General features: G+C 33.2%; 5 protein-coding genes and 1 long non-coding RNA gene across 6 annotated transcripts; all 6 read right to left on the bottom strand.

Moving 5' to 3' along the window:
- Positions 1–195: 195 nt before the first annotated feature.
- Positions 196–7,239, bottom strand: LOC140058347 (adhesion G protein-coupled receptor L4-like). Its single transcript, XM_072103910.1, has 13 exons — positions 7,056–7,239; positions 6,702–6,803; positions 6,356–6,419; positions 6,007–6,115; positions 5,771–5,835; positions 5,408–5,528; positions 5,192–5,301; positions 4,978–5,086; positions 1,749–1,966; positions 1,593–1,659; positions 1,350–1,450; positions 988–1,156; positions 196–845 (listed from the first exon to the last, which is right to left on the bottom strand). Exons 1-13 carry the CDS (start codon positions 7,189–7,191, stop codon positions 759–761), a joined length of 1,458 nt encoding a protein of 485 aa, XP_071960011.1. The 5' UTR covers positions 7,192–7,239; the 3' UTR covers positions 196–758.
- A 703-nt stretch (positions 7,240–7,942) lies between these two features.
- LOC140058348 (hyalin-like) lies at positions 7,943–10,644 on the bottom strand. The gene is made up of 7 exons (XM_072103911.1): positions 10,623–10,644; positions 10,125–10,361; positions 9,779–10,009; positions 9,341–9,586; positions 8,920–9,156; positions 8,301–8,537; positions 7,943–7,983 (listed from the first exon to the last, which is right to left on the bottom strand). Exons 1-7 carry the CDS (start codon positions 10,642–10,644, stop codon positions 7,943–7,945), a joined length of 1,251 nt encoding a protein of 416 aa, XP_071960012.1.
- Positions 10,641–14,874, bottom strand: LOC140058349 (hyalin-like). Its single transcript, XM_072103912.1, has 4 exons — positions 14,862–14,874; positions 12,218–12,451; positions 11,090–11,341; positions 10,641–10,924 (listed from the first exon to the last, which is right to left on the bottom strand). The coding sequence occupies exons 1-4, from the start codon at positions 14,872–14,874 to the stop codon at positions 10,641–10,643; spliced, it is 783 nt and encodes a 260-aa protein (XP_071960013.1).
- Positions 14,875–15,132: 258 nt separating this feature from the next.
- On the bottom strand, positions 15,133–18,093 carry LOC140059534 (adhesion G protein-coupled receptor L4-like). Its single transcript, XM_072105470.1, has 8 exons — positions 18,049–18,093; positions 17,603–17,700; positions 17,115–17,223; positions 16,756–16,973; positions 16,602–16,668; positions 16,388–16,488; positions 16,026–16,194; positions 15,133–15,310 (listed from the first exon to the last, which is right to left on the bottom strand). Exons 1-8 carry the CDS (start codon positions 18,061–18,063, stop codon positions 15,224–15,226), a joined length of 864 nt encoding a protein of 287 aa, XP_071961571.1. The 5' UTR covers positions 18,064–18,093; the 3' UTR covers positions 15,133–15,223.
- A 226-nt stretch (positions 18,094–18,319) lies between these two features.
- On the bottom strand, positions 18,320–19,693 carry LOC140059618 (uncharacterized). The gene is made up of 5 exons (XM_072105601.1): positions 19,451–19,693; positions 19,257–19,358; positions 18,888–18,951; positions 18,584–18,692; positions 18,320–18,449 (listed from the first exon to the last, which is right to left on the bottom strand). The coding sequence occupies exons 1-5, from the start codon at positions 19,662–19,664 to the stop codon at positions 18,378–18,380; spliced, it is 561 nt and encodes a 186-aa protein (XP_071961702.1). The 5' UTR covers positions 19,665–19,693; the 3' UTR covers positions 18,320–18,377.
- Positions 19,694–20,256: 563 nt separating this feature from the next.
- Positions 20,257–21,366, bottom strand: LOC140059619 (uncharacterized). Its single transcript, XR_011847237.1, has 3 exons — positions 21,334–21,366; positions 20,776–21,012; positions 20,257–20,268 (listed from the first exon to the last, which is right to left on the bottom strand). It is a non-coding gene; the product is annotated as an uncharacterized lncRNA (long non-coding RNA).
- Between the last annotated feature and the right edge of the window lie 3,870 nt (positions 21,367–25,236).

Raw genomic sequence — 25,236 nt, forward strand, 5'->3', positions numbered from 1 at the left:
AAAATCACATTATTTTTATCCTCTAATATTATTATTATTAGAATTAAAAACATTTGCTTTATTTTACAGTATATAGAAAATATGTATTTATTTTGTTTTACTGAGAAGAAATATAGTAATACACTGATAGTAAATTTACGTTTAGAGACATACGTAGAGTTACATACTTTCCAACTGCGCACAGCATATATAAATATTTAATAAGAGGTTTGCTTTCTGATAACTAAATACTATTAACTATATATTTACTAGTGTAAATAATTAAACAAAATATGTTGCTAGACAAGAATTAGCATATACTATAATATATATATATATTGGTTCCCACATGGACGCAACGCTATGACGTAGGCGCAATGCAAGTGAGTTGACCAATCACAAGCGACAGTTTGAAAGATCCACCGCGTTGTGATTGGTCAATTACTTGCTGCGCGCTTACGTTTTTGTCCTTTATACGTATTTAATATAATAACTAAACTTACTGTACATTGAGTTAGCCTATATCTGTTTATATTATTGTACCACCGAATGACTTTCGATGTAAAGTAGTATAAAATAAGTAGTAATAACTAGTTAATAAAAGAAATATAATTACATTCTTTTTTATTATTTATTTACGATTGGAAACAATAACACGGTTGAGTCTTCAAAATATATTGTACAATTACGGTACTCGCGCTTCAATGACAAGCAAGAAATGAATGCAAAAAGACGGCAAAAACACTTGAAAATACACGTGCTGTAGTTTTAGTCGATTGTTAGTTTGTGGTAGCTATTACAGTGTTTACTGTATGTTCGCTCTGTTTTACTCGGTTGTTGAATGATTTCCTTACAACATCTCGCACCTACAAAAATAAAACGTAAATCGGATTTTTAAAATCAGTTTTTCTTGTTTGTATGGTGGGAATATGCTTTACAAAAATAGGACTGAATAGATTTTCGGGAATTCTACCAGTATTTGAGTAAAACAAAGTAGAAATAGATCACCTCTTTGCTGAGAACACACTGAGTGAACCAAATGAATAGTCCCTGAAAGGAATTCATTGTCACAAAGATGTATTCCAGGCCCACCGAATCAGAGAAGATGACTACGACACCAAATATCCACCAAAGTCCAACGGTTGGTGTAAGAAGCAATATGCCACTAAATAGAGTTCTACAAAATAACGTGAAATAAATTGAATTTAGTCAACAGTGAAATTAGAAAGAAGCTTCGAACGTAAAGGTACAAGTAACTATTCCTCTTCAACTGGTATCTGGATACCATATCATGAAGTTTCTTAAGTTGCGTATGTTGCGTCTTAAGTAGTTGCTTAAAGACAAAGCATGTATACATTGTAGGGCCTAACCTGATTCTTTTGAGGTGTTGGGCATCTTCTCCTGATTGGTTTGGTAGTTGAGATTTCTTATAAGCTACGTAGCCAATTACCAATAACTGTACAAGTACGATCTGTAAAATGAAGAACACCACACTGCAAACCTCAATTATTCTACAGCCACCCACCACATCCCCACCCACCACATCCCCACCCCTAATGTGTGTATTGACGCTTTATAATCCTTTGTAGGCCTAATTGAATAACTGTTCTTACCAACACAGCCAGGCAAACTGGAGCGATAAATGCCCATATGGCACCTGAGTCTGTAGACAGCCAACATCTAAAAGTAGAAAATCACACAAAAATGATTGGACCGTCATTTCAAGCTTTCCACTGATTGGTTAATACCTAAAATAAGGTTTTGCTTACTTGTCAGATGCATAATTGTCTCGTGTTGATACAGCAGTTATCCCGACGATAATGGCGGGAATAATCCAACCGATAAATCGAACGTACGAAAGTCGTCGTTCATGGTTCTGAAATGGATGCTTGATCTTGATATATAAATCGGTTGATATGATAACCATCCATGAAACACTTGCTAACAGACTGTAATGTAAGGATCCCGCCAGCAGACTACATGCTATCTATTTGATAGGAAAAGAAAGTTTAAATGGTACTTTCGGATCGTTTCCCCTAAGCTACTTATTTTATTTAGTTTTACAACTCTGACATTGAGAATTATTTGCTCGAGTATATAAACTGAATACAGATTTTAAATTGTTTGTTGTGTAATCAAATTTAAAGTGAAAATTTGTTTAGATTAAACCATGGAGTTATGATTAAACCTTGATAGCCGTGGTTCTTGCGTTTTTTGGTAGGCTTATCGGAAATCCAACCATGAACTACTTGATCAACATAAATACAATGTCTACGTAAACCTGTGACTGTATTAAACTCTCTAAATCAGCGGAACGCAAGGTGACTTGGTTCCCACTAGCGCGCAACGTAAAGACGTAAGCCGCAACGCAAGCGAATTGGCCAATCGAAAGCTAGGCTTATTCCAACTTGCTTGTGTCTTATGTCCTTGCGTTACATCCTAGCATAGTCAATATAAAGTTTCTATTGACTATGATCCTAGCGAGAATCTTGGTTTGTTTCCTAATGATGTTACGACATGATTTGTTGAAATATGAAACAAAATATATAAGACTCATTAGGACCTCAGCTCCACGTACCGTGATTGAGGCTGAGATGAGAAATTGAAAAATAGAGCTGCCAGGTCCCCGGAAATTATACTTTACTTTATTTCCAACATAAAAAGGCATAAACATAAAAATCATTGACAAAGAGTGTGATAAGATTTAGTTAAAAGAAACTCATTGCACGTATACATTGAGATATGAAACGAAATTATAATTCTACAGGACCAGCCCACCATGGTTGGGTGGAGCTAGTAATTTTGAAAAAAAGAGTTGCTAAGTGCCGGCCCTGGAATTGGACCAGTCCCTGCCTATCCTAAATTAACTATACTCTCTAAATATGCATATATCTTTTAAAATAAAAGAACAACATTTTATAAAAAAAAACACAAAAAAAACGTAGAGATTCGAACCCCAGCTAGTAGAGCTGAGAGAATTCAAACGATAGTTATTTGAGCACTACCCGTTATTGCCACAATGTACACGGGTAATGAAGAGTGACAATAGTATATTCTTATACGCGCTTCATATTACGTCATTCTAATCGTTACGTCCTAAATATGAATATTCATGAGCTTAATTTTGAGGGAACGAAACTCGTATTAACATTTCTATAAACCAGAAGGCCGGATAGCTCAGTTGGTAGAGCGTCGTGGAACACGATTATCATGGGTTCAAACCCCATGCCGGTCTCGGTGGAATTGAGTTAAAGCTATGCGAGCTTCTGTGTTTGGGGTTCACAGATTTAAACGTCCCCCTTTCCACCACGGCATTATGAGGCGATAACATCAAAGCATCTGATGTCGTGACCCAAGGCTGTGAGAGGGCCTTACCGTGCTAGAGGCAAGGGAGCACACCAAATTTTTTTTTTTTTTTTTTTTTTTTTGATTATCGCGTCATTCGATCTCATAAATTTTATGTTTGGCGCCCTCATTTTGAAGAACACCTGAGTTATGTCAGAAAATTAGGAACAAATAAATAGAAATGTGTAAATATGCCTGGCTAGTTTATTCTCTTTATTTATTGTAAAAAATGATTTCAGAAAAGTTTTTGAACTTTTAAGTTTTAAAATTGCTTTTTTTTCTAGTGTATTATTCTACATTTCTAGACGTACGTATAAATTATCATCATAATTGAGAATTCTCTTCGTTACGTGTTTAGAAAAAAATTAATATCTCATCGTAGTTATACGACACGGCTTGGTATGCTGTGCGTTGTTATGCAAATGTCATTGTGCAGGTGTAGAGGGACTGGTTTGTCATTCGCGGTCAACACGCCACACTATTTAATTTTACTCGGTTAATCTTTTACATTAGAAGGTGGCCTCATATCTTGTTCTGTACTAATTCTAGTATTATTTTAACTTAACGTCACCTAGTTACTGTATTATTGTGCTTTTATCGCTAAGTTGGTAGCGAAATATCTGTTTCATGGAAAAAATATATATATAAATAAATAAATAAATAACAGCAGAAAACTTGGTTACTTCATTGTTTTAATCGCTACAAATTTGTTTCGTGCGACCAGCATGTAGCTGGCCGCACTCTTCAGGTGAAATGTAAAACATAAGTATTTTGAATACGTTATGCAGTGCTCTCTTGCCCTTGGACGGATAGGAATTTTTAGAGAATTTTCCTCTATTTAAGGGATTTTATTCTTTGTTTTTCGCCTATCCCAACTGTGTGGTCGCACCGTCCCAGATTGAACATGATAAATATATTGACAAAGCTTGTGATAATATTTAGTTAAAAGAAACTAATTGCACGTATACATTGGTATATGAAACGAAATGATAATTCTACAGGACCAGCTAAGCTAATAATTTTGAAAGATACAATACACCAATTATTTTTTTCTGTGGCTTTCCGACTCCTTTCAATCTCGTAAGTTTTATGTTTGATGCCCTCAATTTTAAGAGCACCTAAGTTATGTCAGAAAATTAGGAATAAAAAAGATGCCGATGCCAATGCCTAGCCTGGCTAGTGTATTCTCTCTATACATATACATTATTGTAATAAACAGTTTTTAAAAAGTGTTATTATATTTCTTACAATAATTTCTAAAATCTCAAGACTTAGATTGGTTGAGTAACGCATACTTTGAATAATAAAGGTTTATCGAGAAAACCCCGTTTTTTTAGCACTTTAGCATATTTCTCAAACGAGAAAGCACATGTACTTGGAACTATATCTTGCCGTTTGAAGCGTGCGTGCTAGATGATTAAGATTGGTTGGATGTAGATTTTAATGGAAATGTTAAAAAATTTATCAGATGAAATGATATAAAATGACCATGCTGTTGGTATCTATCTATCTCGGTGGCTGGATCTCAATGTATAGAGAAGTGAAATAAACAGAAAGCCAGATCAAAAGTACAGCCAGAGAAAGTGCTCGGAAACCACTTTTTCCGTTGTAAGGGCTAATAACTTGAAAAGTGACATTATCTCGATTATTTACCAGTGATTTATTAGCATCTGACTCAAGTAGCAAAAACAGAATGTTGACGCAGAGTAACGACATGACCAAATGGCGCAGCATTCTGAATCTATCCGATCTTCTTAATTCTCTGAAATTAGAAAATATTGGTTCTATTCATCGGCCCAGTGCATTAGCGGTAGGCCTAAAAACTTATAGGAGCAACTTTGAAATTATTTAAATTATTTGTAACTACCTGAAACAGCAAATAATGACAAGTGTGGTGATGAGGAAAAAAGTGGAAGTTACCAATCCACATTTTGTGAGTGTAGACATGTGTTGATAATCCGTTGATTCCTCCTTAAACTGAACAGAAAATATTTAACTATAAGTAACCCATTGAAATATAGCCTAAAATACATAAACTGCTACAAAAACCCAATGATAGAGAAGTATAAAAAGAAGAACTAACCGGTTTTGGTTTCATGAGAATGACAAATGACGTCAGATGACTACATCTACACGTCACACCAGTTACGTAATAGTCTTCTTCGTATACTGTTACACATCCATCAGTTGCCCATAAACACTCGCTTTAAACATTACAAAGTAAATCTTTAGTAAGTAAGTTTATTGGTAATTATCAAAGGGTTGCCATAAATCCTTCACAATCTTTGGATTACTTTTTTATGTTGGTAAAAGGGTACTTCAGTAGTAGTAAGTGATTTTGGAAAGTCAGAAACAAAAGCAACAAACAGCAACCACAGTGATATGTGTGTTATGGATTGTGAGCGTTCAATGTGTGCGTGGTATTTTATCTGAAATTGATACTTACGACGGAGGGTGATCATCATTTGTAAAGTGGCAAACTGGCATCAAATTTCTATTCAACGCAATTTTCTTTTTGTTGGATTAAAAATGAATACCGAAAATTATTTTTTGGAACATATGATTATTGTGATACACTTCTTCGTCAGTTAACGTCGATAGGCTTAGTATCAATCATTTCGAAATAATAAATCACATTATAAATCTTATGCATGTAATCGCTTTTTGGTGTTTTAAACTTACCTTTAATATAGGAAAATGAATCCGACAATTTAATCTTATTTTTGTAAACTTTCTATCAAAAATGTCAAGAGTAACTACGTCTGTTGCAGTTTCGAAAAACTCTCTATCGCTGAAAGAAAATTAGATTGAAACATTTCTAGTAAATTGTCGAATCCCTGGTTGATATAATGAATGATTGAAAATGTTCATCTGGTTTGTAGGTATGAATATATTGAAAAAATCAATATATTGATATAATGTACCCTATTTTCATAAAAGGGTCTATTATTTAAAACCTGCCATGGATGAAGAATAGGAATATCTGTATTTGTTATTGTATAAGTTCTTTATACTTATTTATTTTACTTACACAGTTTCCAATAATGTATAAGCCGAAAGTTCAATTAAACTTGCATTAACAACAAATGGTCCATCTATAAAATAAAATAATCTTTATAAATCCCATCTTAAAACTGTAAGCGTCTCTAAATTGTGTTACTATTGAATTGACGTTCGCGTACTAAAAATGTACTGTCATCAATCATATTTTTTACGCGTGCGGTTTTGTTGATTTGTATGTGTGTGGTGTCATTGGCAAGGTATGCAAAGTATTTTTAAGAAAGTTTGAAAAAAAAATGTATGGTTTATGGTATTGATAGTAAACAAAATGTGTTTAAACGTTCAGTTAGCTTAGTTAGTTCATTTTAGACACATACCTTCTTTTACAGCGTTTTCGGTCGAGGCCCAAAACACGATACTATCTGGTTCAGTTGATACAGGGCTTGTTATGTTGCGTTTTTCCTCTAATGTAAAGTAGGCTTTATTAAAATTAAAAAAACAATACGTTTAAGCTTATGTGTTGTTTTATGTAATAAGGTACTACTGTATGTTCACTGTCATCAGCTTCACCAATAATAAAATGAAAATTGACACGATAATATTTTAATTTAGATATCAATAATAATAATAATAATAATAATAACACCAATAATACTAACAATAATAATAATAATAAAAACTACGCAATAATACTTTTATAACGCGCTCGCGTGCATAATGTGTTATCTTACTTGGAACCGTTAACCTAAATTCACAGAAATCTATGTTTCCCGATAAATCAGCTACTGTGAAGTTGTACACCTTTTCTCCAATACCAATTCCTCCATAAAATGTTGCATTAGGATTTGGGGAGAAGATTATTTTCATTGAGTTGTCCCTTGCTGTTATTATTTCTGAGTAGTTTAGAGATGCCAATACAGAATCAGTATTTGGATAAATCGTCATGTTGGTAGATGGACAATTTAACACTGGATCTTCTATATCTGTTATCATTATATAAATTAAAAGGATATTATATTCGCACGTATGCTGCTCTTTTCAATACATGCATAAAAAACACAATACAAATAGCAAATACTGAAAAATAAAATGTATGAATTAAAAAATGGTGATCTTACATAACTTTTGTTATTTCCGATTTTTATGTATATTGTTGAATAAAAATTATAATGAAATTTTGCTTAGAACCACGTAACCCCCTAAAACTTAGTGTAGTTTATAATCATCATTATCATGTGTGCCAACTCATATGGAAGACAAGATATGACGTCATCATTTGATATACGTAGTTTTATACTTTACCTTGAACGTTTGTTTCAACTGTACACTTCACACTGTTTCCACTTGGGTCAGTTGCGAAGAACGTGTCCACACTTTTTCCAATTGGATACAATCCAATAGTTGTTGTAAAATTACCAAAAACGTGTCCGGAATTATCAGTTGCGTATAATGTAGTTGTAAAATTAACCGTCGCCACATCGCTTCCGGGATCGGTAGTGAAATTACCACCAGGTGGACAGTAAAGTACAGGTGGTTCTGTATCTAATAATTCGTAATTTAAATTAACATAATAGTAGAAGAATGAAGCCGTAGTTGTGAAAAGAAAATGTTTGTGACTTCATTGACGTAGTTTGATTAGCTTGATATGTTTAATCTTTGCTATATAATTAAAAATCATAAATATGCAAGAATTCGTTCCCACAGCCCGATCCGGGAATACAATAGATCAGGATGTACTAGGAGATTGGATCAAGACTGTATACAAGACAACAAACCGAAATCACCCGACAACAACCCGAAATCAACCGACAACAACCCGAAATCAAACGACAACAAAACTATGTAATTATTTTAGCGAACTTGCATTTAATTTAAATTAACGTCTTTATTTAAACTTTCACCTCAACACATTCTCTGTTTTTTTTCTGTTTGATGTTCATCATTATTAAACGTTTAGTTCATCTATCATCACTTACCTTGAACGTAAATTTCAACAGTACACTCCACGTTGTTTCCACTCGGATCACTTGCTGTGTAATTTTCCACCCTTCTTCCAATTGAATAATTCATTCGGAGAGTTTGATGAATTTGAACTTCTCCAGAATTATCCGTTGCTTTGATTAAATTCGATAAATCAACTGTGCCCTTGTCACTTCCAGGATTGGTATAAAAAGTATAACCAGGTGGACAGTCAAGTTCAGGTGGTGTTATATCTTAAATACGGGGAAAAATCGTAACATTTATTCAAACTGGAAGCTTGTGAAGGAGTTACGGTGTGGTATTGTATCGAAATTGAATAAAATGATTTAAAAAATGGATTTCTGGAATTTGTATAAAGACCATGCTACCGAAAATTGTTATTTGAAATGTACAGCTACCGACATTTCATGACGAGTCGTTTGCTGTGAAGGTAAAGTCTCCAATATTAACGGGGAATACATCTTCAGGATGAGGATGAATGATAAGGGTGTCGTTTGTGTTGTCACTTGCATTTATTGTCACTGGGACTACTTTCAATGTTGCATTATCTTCAAGAAATGTCGTTATGTCAGCAGGGCATTCCAATACGTTGATTTCATTTATATAATAATTTACCTTGAACGTGAATTTCAACTGTACACTCCACGTTGTTTCCACTCGGATCACTTGCTGTGTAATTTTCCACCCTTCTTCCAATTGTATAATTTGTTCGGAGAATTTGATGAATTTCCACTTCTCCAGAATTGTCCGTTGCTTTTATTAAATTCGATAAATCGACCCTGCCTATGTCATTTCCAGGATTGGTATAAACAGTATAGACAGGTGGACAGTCAAGTTCAGGTGGTATTATATCTTGATTTCAAATTAATAAAAAAAAAAGTATATTGAATTTTTTCAGAACTACACCCTAGTTAGTGTCGGCAGAAGATGGACATTTAAAGAAATTATATCAAATAGAAAACTGGCCTTCAGGGTGTGGCATTAATTCAAAGCGAATACTTGTCTATAATTGAAATCGGTCTATAGGCTGATTTACCCAAAATTGTTATTCGAAATGTACAGCTGCCGACATTTCCTGACGAGTCGTTTGCTGTGAAGGTAAAATAAAAGTCTCCAACTCCAAGATTAACAGGAAATATATCTTCAGGATGAGGACGAATAATAAGGATGTCGTTTGTGTTGTCACTTGCATTTATCATCGGCAACCAGATATTCACTGTTTCATTCTCTTTAAGGGGTGTCAACATGTCCTCAGGACAATTCAATACAGGCTGCTCTGTATCTATTAATTTACAGATGTATTAGTCAAAATTTAACAGTAAGTATAAAATTCAATCAAATAATATTAATAATGAAAAATTCTTACTGGTTAGGCAGTTGCTGTAAATATATCGGAAGTACGTCTTATCATCGTCATTCGACGTAATTGTTTGCTCCTATTTTTATTATCCGATACATTATTTTAATCACTCACCTCGGACGTTTATTTCAACAGTACACGCCACACTGTTTCCACTTGAGTCAGTTACGACTAAAGTTTCCTCACTTTTTCCAAGTGGATAAAACATTGTTGACAAATTACTAAAAACTTGTCCAGAATTATCCGTTGGGTGAAATACAGTTGGGAAGAAAATCGTAGCTATGTCACTTCCAGGATCATTATTGAAATTACTAATAAAAGGTGGACAAGCCGGTGGTTCTTCATCTATTAAAAGATAGATTATTTATTTGTTAGTGCTACTAACACAATATTAGCAGCCAAAAGACTGAAAGAACCTTTAACAGACAAAATAATTCATCAAATAAATGCAATATCTCACCTCGAACGTTTATTTCAACTGTACACGTCACATTGTTACCGCTCGAGTCACTTGCAGAAAAAGTTTCAACACTTTTCCCAATTGGATAAATCTGTAAACCAGCCGTAACATTACTAAAAACCTCTCCTGCATTATCGATTGCGTAAAATGTAGTTGAGATATCAATCGTAGCATAGCTTCTTCCAATATTGGTAGTGAAATTCCCACTACCAGGTGGACACGAAGGTGGTTCTTTGTCTATTAATTAAGATAAGATAAATAAAAGATTTATCCATTGCAATGTCGACAGTAAGACCAAATAATAGTAATTAAAAAAAAACTTAAACATAAGAAAAGGCTGTAAGATCATTGAAGGTATATAAAAAGAATTTATTAGTAAAAAATCGCTAAAAATCTGCAGCTGAATATGTAGTACAATATGATGCATGCTATGTAACAACTTTCAATTTACAATTTTGTTGTTCAACAAATAACAAGCTGGTGTCGTTGAAAGTTTACATTTAAGTTTAATTATTTTCATAATTTGTAATTATTTCTCAAAGAATATTCACCTTCAACAATGATTACCACTAAACACGTTACTTCATTTTCACTCGAGTCTTCAGCTTTGAACGAAAATTCATTGTGTCCAATTGGAATATCCGTCGGGAATACGTCAATTGGACGAGGCGTTACGTCTACTTGTTGTGAGTTATCAGTTGCCGTTATTTCATTTGAATAATCAATGGAAGCCGTGTCGCTTCCAGGATCAGTAGTGAAATAAGCACCAGATGGACAATTAAGCACAGGCAGTGTTACGTCTACACAAATCAATAAGAAATATATTTAATTGTTTTCAATTAATGTTTTGGCTCAATGTTATATTTTATAGAATGTCACATTAGCGATTGACTTGAACGTGGATATAAATGCAATATATTGCCGGCGGCCGGCTGAATGGGCATCTTGTTGTTATTGTTACCTACCGACTATTGTTATTGTGAATGTACAGCTACCGAAATTTCCCGATGAATCATTTGCTGTGAAAGTATAACTAGTCTTTCCAACTCGAAGATGAGCAGGAAACCAAATATCAGGATGTGGGTGGGACGTGAGATTTTCTTGTGAGTTGTCAGTGACACCAACCGGATTTCCAAATTCTATGTATCGTGTGGCCTCATTTACACGCAGACTTTTGGTAACGTTACCCGGACAGTCAAGTACAGGAACCTCTGTATCTAATATTTAATTTTAATGAAAAACAAATTTAATTTTGTCATGTGTAGGCCTAATTAATGAAGGTCAAAACAAAAATGACTATATTGAATCATTATAATTCCAACATGTTGGTGAGTAGTAGTAGACTTATAGTATATCAAATTACACCGTACGTTAACAATGAAGTGAATTAAATTTAACAGCTCATTTGCTTAATACTATAATGCTTACGCCTAAAAAATAGAGAATCTTTTAAAGCTTGGTTTTCCACTAGAACACACCAACTCAATTGCGTTGTACCGACTTAAATTTCCTTCTTCCAAATTGAATTGTGCTTTTAACCTGCTTGATTTGCGTCAACGTTTAGTTGCCGTAGACTTTCACTTCACACTCTGCGCTGCACTACGCGTTGCTGCGTTAAGGGTCTTTCACATCTGTTCCGACACGGTTCTGGTCCAGCGCCGGCGACAAATCCAATCGAAAGTCAATGTTTCGTTTTCACGCGATTACGCGCATATTGATTGGCGCACAGTTGCGTTTTGAAGCACTTGCATCGCCGGTTCCCACGTGATTACTTAAATCTCTGTCTACACTATCAAACTTTATGTGACAAAAAAATGTGATGTGCCCATATATATGGACATGATGATGTTATATCACTACCATATTTAAGCATATCACTACCATATATGGGCACATCACACTTTTTTGTCACAGAGGTCTAAAGTTTGATTTACTTTGACAGAGCTTAGTACAGCACTTTGCTTCGTTAAGTCGATGCATTGCGTTCTAGTGGGAAAATATTTAAAGGTAACACGTGCAATTTTGCGTTTTAATTTTCTTCTCCATATTATCAGAGTCAATTATTTTACTGTACCTGGTTTTTATATTCTCACCTTTGACATTTATTTCAATTGTACACGATAGACCTACATATTTTCCTGCCTGATCAGTAGCTCTGAAGACAGTGTAGTGTTTTCCAATTCGAAATTGACCAAATGATGGGGTAATAGTTAGTGGTCCTGAACTGTTCGTTGGATGTATTACTATTATATTATTAAAATCAACCGAAGCTTTGTGGCTTCCAGGATCGGTAGAGACATTAACAGTAGACGGACAATCAAGTATATCTAATATTAAGAAAACAAATTCGTAAAACACATTTTCATAAAAGCTCAATACAATAATATGTACAGATAGATTTACTATTGAAAATGTTTAAAAAGTGAGAAAAAATGAATTTAATATTGCACGCTTTGTATGCTTGCCATAACATCTACAATTATTCACTATAGAGATGCCAACATACATATCAACACAAAGTTGTAGATTTAAAGTGGAGCTACACTCAGACTTTTTCAGCTTATATTATGTTTAAGTATGTTTAATTGAAAGTGATTACATAAAAAAAACCAGGAAAAATACGGAAATATTTTCCAAAAACTCATTTCTAAAAAATCGGTCAGAAAATAGTGTTTTTTAACAAATTACAGTTTTTCAGTAACTTAGGGGTTATTAGTTTACAATACGTCGCGAAACGCGTTACACTTAGCGACTGACGCGTTTTAGTCGCTGGTCAACGCATTGTGGAAATTTCTTCCCTTTGGTAAATTATGTGTCGAAAAATTGGGAATAAATTTTATACACACAATTAATACGATTTGTTTAGGCCTAAGTAATATTTCCGATAAGAATGTCAGTATAATTTACATGTAACCTCATGATTTTCACTGTACAACAACAACAGCATTATAATCTTATCAGATTGCTTTTAACTTTAAGCTAGGGCTAGGCCTAGCTAAGCCGTCTGCTCAGCCTAGCTAGGCTTGAATTTTTGTCTAGAGGCCTATGTATTCATAGGCATGGTCGTTTCGCCCCATTTATCGTTCCTGGGTTTTCTCGCATATTAAGAACTGTGAAACACAAAATCCTATACAGAACAAGAGTAGTAAAGAATAGTAAAGCGATGTGCAAGCTTAGACCTGACTGAAAAGCAACTATTCAGGCACCCTATCATGGCCCATGGGTAGGCCAAGGTCGGGTGACAGCAAAACAAACTTCACTGCTGTCAGCCTAGCCTAGCTAGAGGCCAAGCCACTAAGCAGCATCGGTACATACCTACACTCTAGTAGGCCTAGGCCTAGCTTTATTGAATATATAGCCACATCTTTCTCAAATCTCGTTAAATTTGACATTTTAGTAATAGTCTCATAATCACATTATTACACTGTGAAACATAATAGGGTCACATTCAGAATGTTTTAATATACTTTTCGCCCGTCAAAAATAACATCGCGACAAAATAACAGATCGCCAGCTGCAGTAGTGTGTGATTGTGAAAAATGTCACGTGATCGGACTCCCTAGCAAAATAAAAAACCCAATTGGACCCGAACGGGGGAAAGTGTCTATTTACGCAAAATTGCGCAATGTATACGTGATAAAAATACCAGAAATAGAAAGATCTGGAAAAGTTACATAAATATACATTTTACTTTTTTTTTTTGGTGAAGAAATGAATTTTTTAGGATTATTCAAATATACCCCCCTTTTGCATGTAAAAGAATAGGAAATTACAAGGTATCCCCCCAAAACGCAAAAAGGCGTGATTTTCAAGAAAATCGTACTCATTGAAAAAAATTTCAAAAAAATATGAAGTATAAGGGATGATATTTTTAAATAATAGTTGAAATGTATGAAAAATAGTAATTTTCTGGGTGGAGCTCCACTTTTAACACAATTTGAAGCATATATAATATATAAACGTTTATCATTGTTTAAAGTTGTTTGGACTGCAAGTACAATTAAAAAATACTCACCACTGTAGGCTAAATGATTAATACAAATGTAAAATAAAGCAGAGTAAAATAAAGTCCTCAATTTCATCATGAGAGTATTCTGAGTTGAAAGACGGTAAACTTATACTGTATACTTTATGCTGGAGACTAGATCATCTACATCACCAAACCAGTCAACTACTTTCTTGACGAATTAGTTGAGAGATAATATCACACATATTTAAGCTGAGTTTGAAAGGCAATATGTAATTAAACTCAAATATACCATTGTTATACATTCTTAATGTTTTATTATAATTTCGTACTAATCGATCCAATCGAACTTGTTAGTAGTATTTGAATTATACAATTTGATATATATAATTCGACCAAACCTAAACAACCAAGCAATCATTTTATCATAAATAAGCCACCAAAATTATTCAACACAAAACATTGATCGTTACGACTATTCCTATTATTTTATGAAAAAAAAATCCAACATAATTTGGAAGTAATCAAGCACAGGTTTTTTTTGTCTTTCTCAAATTAAACCACCTAATTAAGGTTTTCGCAAATTTCTGTTTGTGCTGTAAATACTTTTAAATAAAAGTAAAAGATGCCTAGAAATTAGCAATCATCTTTGTTTCGTTTACAAACAATATGACGCTTTCGTTTTCATAAGGCGATCTTTCACAACTGCTTCCGGTTTATAGAAATCTTAATTTTTACCTAATTTTCTATTAAACCAAACTGTTGCAAACCTTCTTCTAACATTATATATAACCAGTAAATACAACTTTGGTTCATAAAAGTACAAATATATTAAGAATTTTTTATTATCAATTTTTTTCAAAATGAAAACAATGTTTAAACATGCTTATCTCAACAATATTATATTACTCGCACTTCAATGACATTCGTTGAAATATACATACATTTAATTGTATTTATTATTAGTTTAAAATTAAAACAGTTTAATATCTAAAATATTATATTTTACAAATAACAATAATATATTACAATATTCGCGCGTCAATAAAATTCGTGCAACAAGTGAGATGAAACGTGTAGTGGATATGTATAACACGCGAGTAATCCGCGTGCTGTTAGTTTTAGTCGATTGTTAGTTTGTCGTAGCTATTGCAGTGTTTACTGTATGTTCGCTCTGTTTTACTCGGTTGTTGAATGATTTCCTTACAATATCTCGCACCTACAAAAATGAAAGGTAAAATTAAGGGCCTTTTTCAAATTTGTTTTCTAAATTTGTTTTCTAAATTTGTTTTCTAAATTTGTTTTCTAAATTTGTTTTCTAAATTTGTTTTCTAAATTTGTTTTCTAAATTTGTTTTCTAAATTTGTTTTCTAAATTTGTTTTCTAAATTTGTTTTCTAAATTTGTTTTCTAAATTTGTTTTCTAAATTTGTTTTCTAAATTTGTTTGTATAATAGGAGGTTTCTACATTTAGAAGTTCTGTTACTGGGATTCCCCCTTTTCATTCGTTTCTTTTACTATATGTGAACTTTATTCAATCAATCGTACATTTGTTAAAATGGTAACCACAATAAGATATAATATTACAGTAGATTTTTACAAAAAAAAAAAAAACAAGACCAATATAAATATAAATTATAAAATATATACAATGATTATTTACAGTAATGATAAAAATAAAAATTAATTGTTTATATTGACTATTATTGGAAACAGAAGTTGAATAATAAAATACTGGAAAGTTTAGTTAGAGGTTTACAATCAATGGAAAAGATGAAAACATATAATATTGTAAGTATTAAAAGTAGCATTGTTTAGGGAGATTACTGTTTTCTCTAATTATGCTATTCATATTCATGTATTCGTTTTTTCTCTCTTCTTTTTTCGATGAAAGAAAAAATATTATCAATATAACAAATTGAACAAATATATCACCTCTTTGCTGAGAACACACTGAGTGAACCAGATGAATAGTCCCTGAAAGGAATTCATTGTCACAAAGATGTATTCCAGGCCGACCGATTCAGAGAAGATGACTACGACACCGAATATCCACCAAAGTCCAACGGTTGGTGTAAGGAGCAATATGCCACTAAATAGAGTTCTACAAAATTAAGTAAAATAAATTGAATTTAGTCAACAGTGAAATTAGAAAGAAGTTTCGCACGTAAAGGTACAAGTAACTATTCCTCTTCAACTAGTATCTGGATACCATATCATAAAGTTTCTTAAGTTGCGTATGTTGCGTCTTAAGTAGTTGCTTAAAGACAAAGCATGTATACATTGTAGGGCCTAACCTGATTCTTTTGAGGTGTTGGGCATCTTCTCCAGTTTGGTTTGGTAGTTGAGATTTTTTATAAGCTACGTAGCCAATTACCAATAACTGTACAAGTACGATCTGTAAAATAAAGTAATTGAATGAAAGAACACCAAACATGTTCTTTGTGTGTATACATCATGATGTATTATTAACTTATTCGTTAACTTTGTAAATGGAATAAATGTTCTTACCAACACAGCCAGGCAAACTGGAGAAATGAATGCCCATGTACTCCCTGAGTCTGTGGACAGCCAACATCTAAAAAATAGAAACAATATAGGAATATTTTTTTAATGACCATCATGGCGAACATTGTTATTGGTTAATAACTATTTTTGTACTAACCTATCAGATGCGTAATTGTTTTGCGTTGACCCAACAGTTATCCCGACGATAATGGCGGGAATAATCCAACCGATCAATCGGCTGTACGAGAATCGTCGTTCATGGTTCAGAAATGGATGCTTGATCTTGATATATAAATCGGTTGATATGATAACCATCCATGAAACACTCGCTAACAGACTATAGTGTAAGGATCCCGCCAGCAGACTACATGCTATCTGTAGATTGGATTGAAAAAGAAGTTTAAGAAAAAATCAACGAGAAGAAGAACAATGTTATTACAACCAACCTTACAAACTATTCAAGTTTTCAAAGGAACTTATTTCAACTGTTAAGTCAGTGACATTCGATATATTTACCAGAGATTTATTAGCATCTGACTCAAGTAGCAAAAACAGAGTGTTGACACAGAGTAACGAAATCACCAAATGGCGCAGCATTCTAAATCTATCCGAACTTCTTAATTCTCTGAAATTAGAAAATAGTTGTTATGTTAATTCGTTTAATCGATCGTGTATTACTTATTTCGTACCATTAGCTTTAGTCTAGGTTCTATAGACTGTATTTCAATTTCATATTGGTAAAAAGATAAATATTTTGGCACACAAGGCGTTTCATATGTGTAATAGCTCTTGAAATAGCCAGTAGTTACTTCCAGGCAAAATCGAAACGCCGACAAATGGACTGACATAAGAAAAGACAAGAACAAAAACCTTGGGGCATGGGTATTGTCTACATTTTCAATACACGTGGTGCCGTACTTCTTCTCAGCTTGAAATTCACAACGTATAAGGATTAGAGTGGCGAGGATTAAGCGATACCACAGGTAGGCCTATTTGTAACTTACCTAAAACCACAAATAATAACTAGAGTGATGATGAGAAAAACGCTGGAGATTACCAATCCACATTTCGTGAGTATAGACATGTGTTGATCCGTTGATTTCTTTATTAAACAGAAAACAGCAATTGAGTAAAGTATTATACAAAGCTAAGAATACACTAACACAACCAGTTTGTGTGTGGTAGTAGCCATTAGTGGGTCTGATATCAGAAACAAGTTATGAATGAGTTCACAGCAAAACCACATATGGCCTAATTATATAAAGCTATTTCCCCTTGCTATGAGAAGGTGACGTTTTAATAACCGGGGGAACCTTCGGTACCCAAGAAAGCGATTCATTTATAGGGCCAATGTCCCCTGACATGGCCTTGTGTTAATAAAACAGATATGTACTGTATATATCCTTCGCGATGTTCTGAAGGAAGAGTTCTATTCTATCAGTTAAATTACCGGTTTTGGTTTCATGAGAATGACAAATGACGTCAGATGATTACATCTACACGTCACACCAGTTACGTAATAGTCTTCTTCGTAGATTGTTACACATCCATCAGTTGCCCATAAACACTCGCTTTAATAAAGTGAAAAATTACAAAGTAAATCTTTAGTAAGTAAGTTTTGTATTATGGTGTATGAGTCGCTTACGTTCTGTCCCATGTCTTTATATCATTACGAAATACTTGTTCAGTAGGCCTACTAGAAATCTCGGAGAGTTCGCATGGTCGTATCTGGTTTCTGAGCGTGTGCAGATTGTTTTTTTTTTCTTCTAAAATTGATACTTACGATGGAGGATATTTATCATTTGTAAAGTGACAAACCGGAAGTACATTTTCATTCACCTCCACATTCTCCTTTAAAGAAAAATTACAATAACAACAAACATTTAAGTTGATTTGTATATAAATGTTTTACAACTTAGTTTAAACGTGTTTAATTTTTCTTGTAATGTTCCTATGTTTCAATCTTACCTATGTTTCAATCTTACCTTTAATGTAGGAAAGTAAATCTCACAATTCAAACTTATTTTTGTAAAATTTCTATCAAAACTATCAAGATTAAGTACGTCAGTCACACTTTTGTAAAACTCTCCATTGCTGAAAAAAAAAATTAATTTGGGATACTGAAATAAAAGAATATATTCACGATTTACGTAAAAATGTAATTTCTTTTCCATGTATTTCACATAAGGTTGACACATCTGCCTGTATTTACCAATGAATACAGTTAAGAGGGTAGCTGCAATTGATTTATTATTTATTGTTATAGGCTGACACTTGATCATTACTTACACAGTTTCCAATAATGTGTTAGCCGAAAGTTTAGTTAAACTTGCATTAACAACAAATGGTCCATCTAAAAAAATACAATAATCTTGATGAATCCCATCGTAAACTATAGGACTATTACTATTTTGTTACTGTTAGTTGTACGCGCGTGTGCGCGTGCGCTTCTTTGTAGTGTCACTGACGAGGTAAGCCACGATTTTTTGTTGGATTTTGGAAGATAGTTCCAATGTTTATTATATTTGACTTACAACAATGATCTTACGATGTTGAGCATAATGTGTTCTAATGTAAGGAAAACAGTAACCAGTTATTTGATTAAATCTGAAGAATATTAATATTGTATTCAGATGTTAACCTATGATTAAATCATACCTTCTTTTACAGCGTGTTCAGTCGAGGCCCAAAACACGATACTATCTGGCTCAGTTGATACAGGGCTTGTTACATTGCGTTTTTCTTCTAATGTAAAATAAACTGTAATAAGAATATTAAACAATTTATTAAGTGATGGCGTGCTGATAAATCTTTGCTTTCATTATCTATAAATGATAGGAGCGTTTCCTTACCTGGAACCATTAACCTAAAATCACAGAAATCCGTGTTTCCCGATAAATCAGCTGCAGTAAATTTATACTCATTCTGTCCAATACCAATTCCTCCATAAAATGTTGCATTAGGATTTGGAGAGATGATAATTTCCATCGAGTTGTCCTTTGCTGTCATTACTTCTGAGTAGTTTAGAGATGCCAATACAGAATCAGTATTTGGATAAATCGTCATGTTGGTAGATGGACAATTTAACACTGGATCTTCTATATCTGTTACGGTATATTACATAAATTAAAAGAAATTGTTTTAATCACATGTACGTCACTCTTTCCAATACATCCGTAAAAAAACACAAAGAACATAACAAAGTATGAGTAAGAATGTGCAAGTTTACAAGCAATGACTCGCTATGCAGCTATCGGTGCTTCATCACTAAATAGCGCCAAAAATGATACTCAAATGGACCGTATTTAGAATCACGTACTTTATTGGATGTTTATATAACTTTTTTATAACTCATGTGAGTGATTATCGTTACTATCATTTTTGACGTCATTCTTGATATTAAGCTGTTTTTCATTTCATAATCACTCACCTCGAACGTTTATGTCAACTGTACACTTCACACTGTTTCCACTTGGATCAATTGCAAAGAACGTGTCCACACTTTTACCAATTGGATAAAAACCAACAGTTGTTGTAAAATTACCAAAAACGTGTCCGGAATTATCAGTTGCGTATAATGTAGTTGAAAAATTAACCGTCGCCACATCGCTTCCAGGACCGGTAGTGAAATTACCACCAGGTGGACAGTAAAGTACAGGTGGTTCTGTATCTAATAATTCGTAATTTAAATTAACATAATAGTAGAAGAATGAAGCCGTAGTTGTGAAAAGAAAATGTCTGTGACTTCATTGACGTAGTTTGATTAGCTTGATAGCTTGATATTTTTAATCTTCGCAACATAATTAAAAATCATGAATATGTAAGCATTTTGTTCCCACAGCCCTACTCTGGAATATATCACAGATCAGGAAATACTAGGAGATTGAATCAAGACTGTATACGCGACAACAAACCGAAATCAACCGACAACAAACCGAAATCAGCCGACAACAAACCGAAATCAACCGACAACAAACCGAAATCAACCGTCGACCTATACCTGGTATGTAATTAATTTAGCGTTTAGAATTTAATTTGAATTAAGATTTTTTTTAAATGTTTACCTAAACACTGTACATTCTCTGGTACAGTTTTACTTTGATGTTCATCATTATTATATTATTCATCAACGTTAAATTATGTATTAAATGATTATTCCCTTTCTATAATCACTTACCTTGAACGTAAATTTCAACTGTACACTCCACGTTGTTTCCACTTGGATCACTTGCTGTGTAATTTTCCACCCTTCTTCCAATTGTATAATTCGCTCGGAGAGTTTGGTGAATTTCCACTTCTCCTGAATTATCCGTTGCTTTTATTAAATTCGATAGATCAACTGTGCCCTTGTCACTTCCATGATTGGTATAAAAAGTATAGCCAGGTGGACAGTCAAGTTCAGGTGGTGTTATATCTTAAATTCAAATTAATAAAAATGTATAATTGAATTGTTTTAGGACTACATCCTGGTTAGAGAATCTACATTTGTAAGATAATATAAAGTAGAGGGCATCATGTCATGGTGTTTGGTACAATTATGATTTACAGAACCGTACAATCTAAACAAAATAGATATCAAAAAAAGCCTGTTTTCCACGAGGCGAATTTAGTCGTGCTAATCAATGCAATTTATTGTGTTACAGAAAGTATATAAAATATGTAAATTATATACGCATGCGCATTTAGTTAACGCTTTATTATTCACACGAATAAATTGATCTACAGGCTGAGTTACCTAAAATTGTTATTTGAAATGCACAGCTACCGACATTTTCTGACGAGTCGTTTGCTGTGAAGGTAAAATAAAAGTCTCCAACTCCAAGATTAACAGGAAATATATCTTCAGGATGAGGACGAATGATAAGGATGTCGTCTGTGTTATCACTTGCATTTATCATCGGCAACCAGATATTCACTGTTGCATTCTCTTTAAGGGGTATCAACATGTCCTCAGGACAATTCAATACAGGCTGCTCTGTATCTATTAATTTACAGATGTATTAGTCAAAATTTAAAATTAGGTATAAAGTATCAAATAATATTAATAATGAACAATTCTTACTGGTGAGGCAGTTACTGTTAAAGGATATCCTATTCGTACTACACTGGAAAGATATATCGGAAGCACGTCTTATCATCGTCATTCGACGTAATTTTTGCTCCTATTTTCATTATCCGATATATTATTTTAATCACTCACCTCGGACGTTTATTTCAACAGTACACTCGACACTGTTTCCACTTGGGTCAGTTACAACTAAAGTTTCCACGCTTTTTCCAACTGGATAAAACCCAACCATTGTTGAAAAATTGCCAAAAACTTGTCCGGAATTATCAACTGGGTAAAATGTAGTTAAGAAATCAACTGTAGACCTGTCGCTTCCAGGATCGGTAGTAAAATTACCACTACCAGGTGGACAAGATGGCGGTTCGTTATCTATTAATTGATAAATGATTTGTTTATCAGAGTTTAAATACACATAATATAAGTCAAAGGTCAAATTAAGAAATCGCAAAAAAAATGGCAGTAAAAAACAACAATAAGTAATCAAAGTATATACTCATAAATAATTGGTTAAATTCGGTTGAACAATTATTATTATTGTTTTCTTTTGTTTACGTATTTATTTATGTTCACCTTCAACAGTTATTAACACCGAACAAGTGTCTGAATTTTCACTCGGGTCCTTTGCTCTGAAATTCTTTTGACTGTTTCCAATCGGAAAATCCATAGGGAATACGTCATTTGGACGAGGCCTTACGTCTACTTGTCCCGAGTTATCAGTTGCGTTGATTTCATCTGAATAATCAATGGTAACCACGGCGCTTCCAGGATCGGTAGTAAAATGACCACCAGGTGGACAGGAAAGTACAGGTAGTGTTAGATCTGTAAATTGATTAATTGATACTTATTTGCAAAGTAAGCTGTAAGTTTGGTTTCTAAAGCCAATACTACTTTACTAAACAAAAGCTTTGATCGAGTAGGCCTTTCCCTCTGTATGCCAAGTTTGCTCTTTCATAACTTTTGATTTTGACGTCTACTCTGCTACTTACCTATAACTTCAATTGTAAATGTACAGGTAGCTGTATTTCTTGCTGAGTCCATTGATACAAAAACAACAGTTTGCACGCCAACTCCGAGATCAACAGGAAACACTACTTTAGGATCAGGATAGATGGCTGGAACTTCTCCTGAGTTATCAGTTACACTGAAACTGTCACCAAGATCAAAGTGTCGTGTTGGTCCGTCTTGTAAAAATTCCAGGATGTCACCAGGGCAATTCAATACAGGAGCCTCATTATCTATTAATGTAAAAAGTAATGAATAACAATAACCTTTGGATTTACTAGCATATTTCCAAAATCATTATCATTTCTTTTCTTTTATTTAATCATATCATTATCATCATTTCTTTTTATTTTATTTTTGTATTTTATAATAATGATGGAGTAAGAGCAGTTTTCTGTTTGGGCTCATGCCTATTGCTTGCTCCTGGCAAGATGAAATATAAAACGTACTTTTAAGAACTTTTGCAGAATAAATATTATTATTATTATTATTGTGTGGTTTTATCAGAAATCCTACATTCTTCCAGACACATTGATTTGGCATATAAAATATAAAAGTTTAACTAGTAGAACCAAACGCTTTAACGGTCACAAAATAATTGTATATGATTTTAAATGATAATATTTATAATAATGATACTAAATCAACCTCCATGTCGTAGGTGACTCTAAACCTAAAAAACAACAATAAATTCAAGTTATCACAATACCAAAGTGGCAGGCAAGGATCGACTTCGAGCTAATTGTGTAAATATATTTTCGGAAACACAATACTTCGTCAATATTAATCTTTTTGTATGAATTTCTTTACACAATATGACCAGGAAATGACTATAAAATTATACAACCCAATATGCTATAACTGGTTAGTGAACTGTGGAATGAATAGGGCTGGTGGCTAAAAAGTACACAATGAACCAAAATGAATAGGGTTGGCTAAAGAGTACACAATGAACCAAATGAATAGGGTTGGCTAAAAAATACACAATGAACCAAAATGAATAGGGTTGGCTAAAGAGTACACAATGAACCAAATGAATAGGGTTGGCTAAAGAGTACACAATGAACCAAATGAATAGGGTTGGCTAAAGAATACATAATGAACCAAATGAATAGGGTTGGCTAAAGAGTACACAATGAACCAAATGAATAGGGTTGGCTAAAGAGTACACAATGAACCAAATGAATAGGGTTGGCTAAAGAGTACACAATGAACCAAATGAATAGGGTTGGCTAAAAAATACACAATGAACCAAAATGAATAGGTCGTGCTCTATCATTAGCTTGGTCATGCAATTCCTCTATGCTTTAAAATTTTGATCAACATCAGTCATAAAAGCGAAATAAGAATACAATAGAAAGAACAAGGTGAATATCAGCAGTACGAATGGCAAATATGGCGGAAAAACCAACCGGATATTATTGTTATGTTAAAATACTCAATACTACTACAAATTAAAAATGGGAAAACAAACCATTATCCCGAGTTTATTCAGAACAACAGAATTACTCTTCTTATAAATAAAAGTAAACAAACATCTCAAAATCATCTTAAACAAATTTAAAAATGCAGTTTTTCCAAATGTCCACTTCGATTAAATCTATATTTATACATCTAACTGTAATGGGCCTTTTTTATTTTTATTATTATTATTTTACTTCCTATGAACATTTATTCATTTTTTCCAATCGGATAATATATTTTGGGTCCTGGAGTAATTGATAGAACATTTGACTGATCGTCTGTTCCTGATACTAATGACATAAAATTAACCGCTTCCAAGATTTGTATAAATATTAACGACAGGTTGGCATGTCACTACTGGTGGTGTTGTATCTTGAATAGGAATTAATAAACACTCAGTTATTTTTAAATAAATTGTAAATGACTAGAATTCAATAAAATGAGCTGTTTTAACTTTATGGGATATATGGGAAATAAATATGAGTTTTTAAACACACAAATAAAAAGAATACTTGCCCGCCGCACTGTATGGTAAATTTAGAACGTAAAATAAAACAAAATATTCAAGATTCAAGATTCAAGATTCAAGAAATGTTATTTGTCCATAAAAATGGAAATTCACTTTGCTTGGTAGATTAAAACAACAGTATTGCAACAATTTAAAAACGTGCAGAATTATAACAGATTAAAAATACAAGATAAAAAGTAAAAAATACTGTTAAAAATGTAAAACTATTAAAAATTGCATTAACGTCTTACATTAGAATTAAAAATATGAATGCTATTTACAATGAAGGAGTTTCTAGTTCTACAAAGATTTGCTCTTGGAGGTCGTAGCCTAATGCCTGATCTATTTAAGTTATAACAGTAATGTAACGGATGAGTGGGGTCTTTCATAATATTGTTTACTTTTTTTTAGAATACTCTTTTCATAGATAAATGAACAAGGCGTTAGATCAGCTTTAATAATACGTTGTGCAATTTTACGTGGTCTCTCAATATTTTTCTTATCAAATATAATAAAGTGATTGATTGCATCATGTATAGAAGCACATACAGAATGTATACGTTATGCTTGAGTCGTCGAAGATCATAAACTGTTCA

This window comes from Antedon mediterranea, chromosome 9, assembly GCF_964355755.1.
Source record: "Antedon mediterranea chromosome 9, ecAntMedi1.1, whole genome shotgun sequence".
NCBI classification, from domain to species: Eukaryota; Metazoa; Echinodermata; class Crinoidea; order Comatulida; family Antedonidae; genus Antedon; species Antedon mediterranea.

Bases quoted from the DNA above. Each gene is read 5' to 3' on its own strand.
- LOC140058347 (XM_072103910.1), bottom strand. From the start codon at position 7,191: ATGAAAATAATCTTCTCCCCAAATCCTAATGCAACATTTTATGGAGGA. The intron at 6,420-6,701 runs GTATGTGTCTAA...TTTATTTTATAG, and splicing joins CGAAAACGCTGTAAAAGAAG to ATGGACCATTTGTTGTTAAT. The intron at 1,967-4,977 runs GTAAATAATCGA...CCTATCAAATAG, and splicing joins CAGATGCTAATAAATCACTG to ATAGCATGTAGTCTGCTGGC.
- LOC140058348 (XM_072103911.1), bottom strand. From the start codon at position 10,644: ATGAAAATAATTAAACTTAAAT. The intron at 10,362-10,622 runs GTAAACTTTCAA...CTTAATTAATAG, and splicing joins GAAAATAATTAAACTTAAAT to ACAAAGAACCACCTTCGTGT. The intron at 10,010-10,124 runs GTGAGATATTGC...ATCTTTTAATAG, and splicing joins AGTTGAAATAAACGTTCGAG to ATGAAGAACCACCGGCTTGT.
- LOC140058349 (XM_072103912.1), bottom strand. The intron at 11,342-12,217 runs GTGAGAATATAA...ATTAAATATTAG, and splicing joins AATTGAAATAAATGTCAAAG to ATACAGAGGTTCCTGTACTT. The intron at 10,925-11,089 runs GTAGGTAACAAT...TGATTTGTGTAG, and splicing joins ATTCACAATAACAATAGTCG to ACGTAACACTGCCTGTGCTT.
- LOC140059534 (XM_072105470.1), bottom strand. The intron at 16,974-17,114 runs GTAAATATATCG...TCCAATCTACAG, and splicing joins CAGATGCTAATAAATCTCTG to ATAGCATGTAGTCTGCTGGC. The intron at 16,195-16,387 runs GTTAGGCCCTAC...TTAATTTTGTAG, and splicing joins CAACACCTCAAAAGAATCAG to AACTCTATTTAGTGGCATAT.
- LOC140059618 (XM_072105601.1), bottom strand. From the start codon at position 19,664: ATGACGATTTATCCAAATACTGATTCTGTATTGGCATCTCTAAACTAC. The intron at 18,693-18,887 runs GTAAGTAATGAT...TTTTTTTTTCAG, and splicing joins AACACATTATTGGAAACTGT to CAATGGAGAGTTTTACAAAA. The intron at 18,450-18,583 runs GTAAGATTGAAA...TTTTCTTTAAAG, and splicing joins TTTACTTTCCTACATTAAAG to GAGAATGTGGAGGTGAATGA.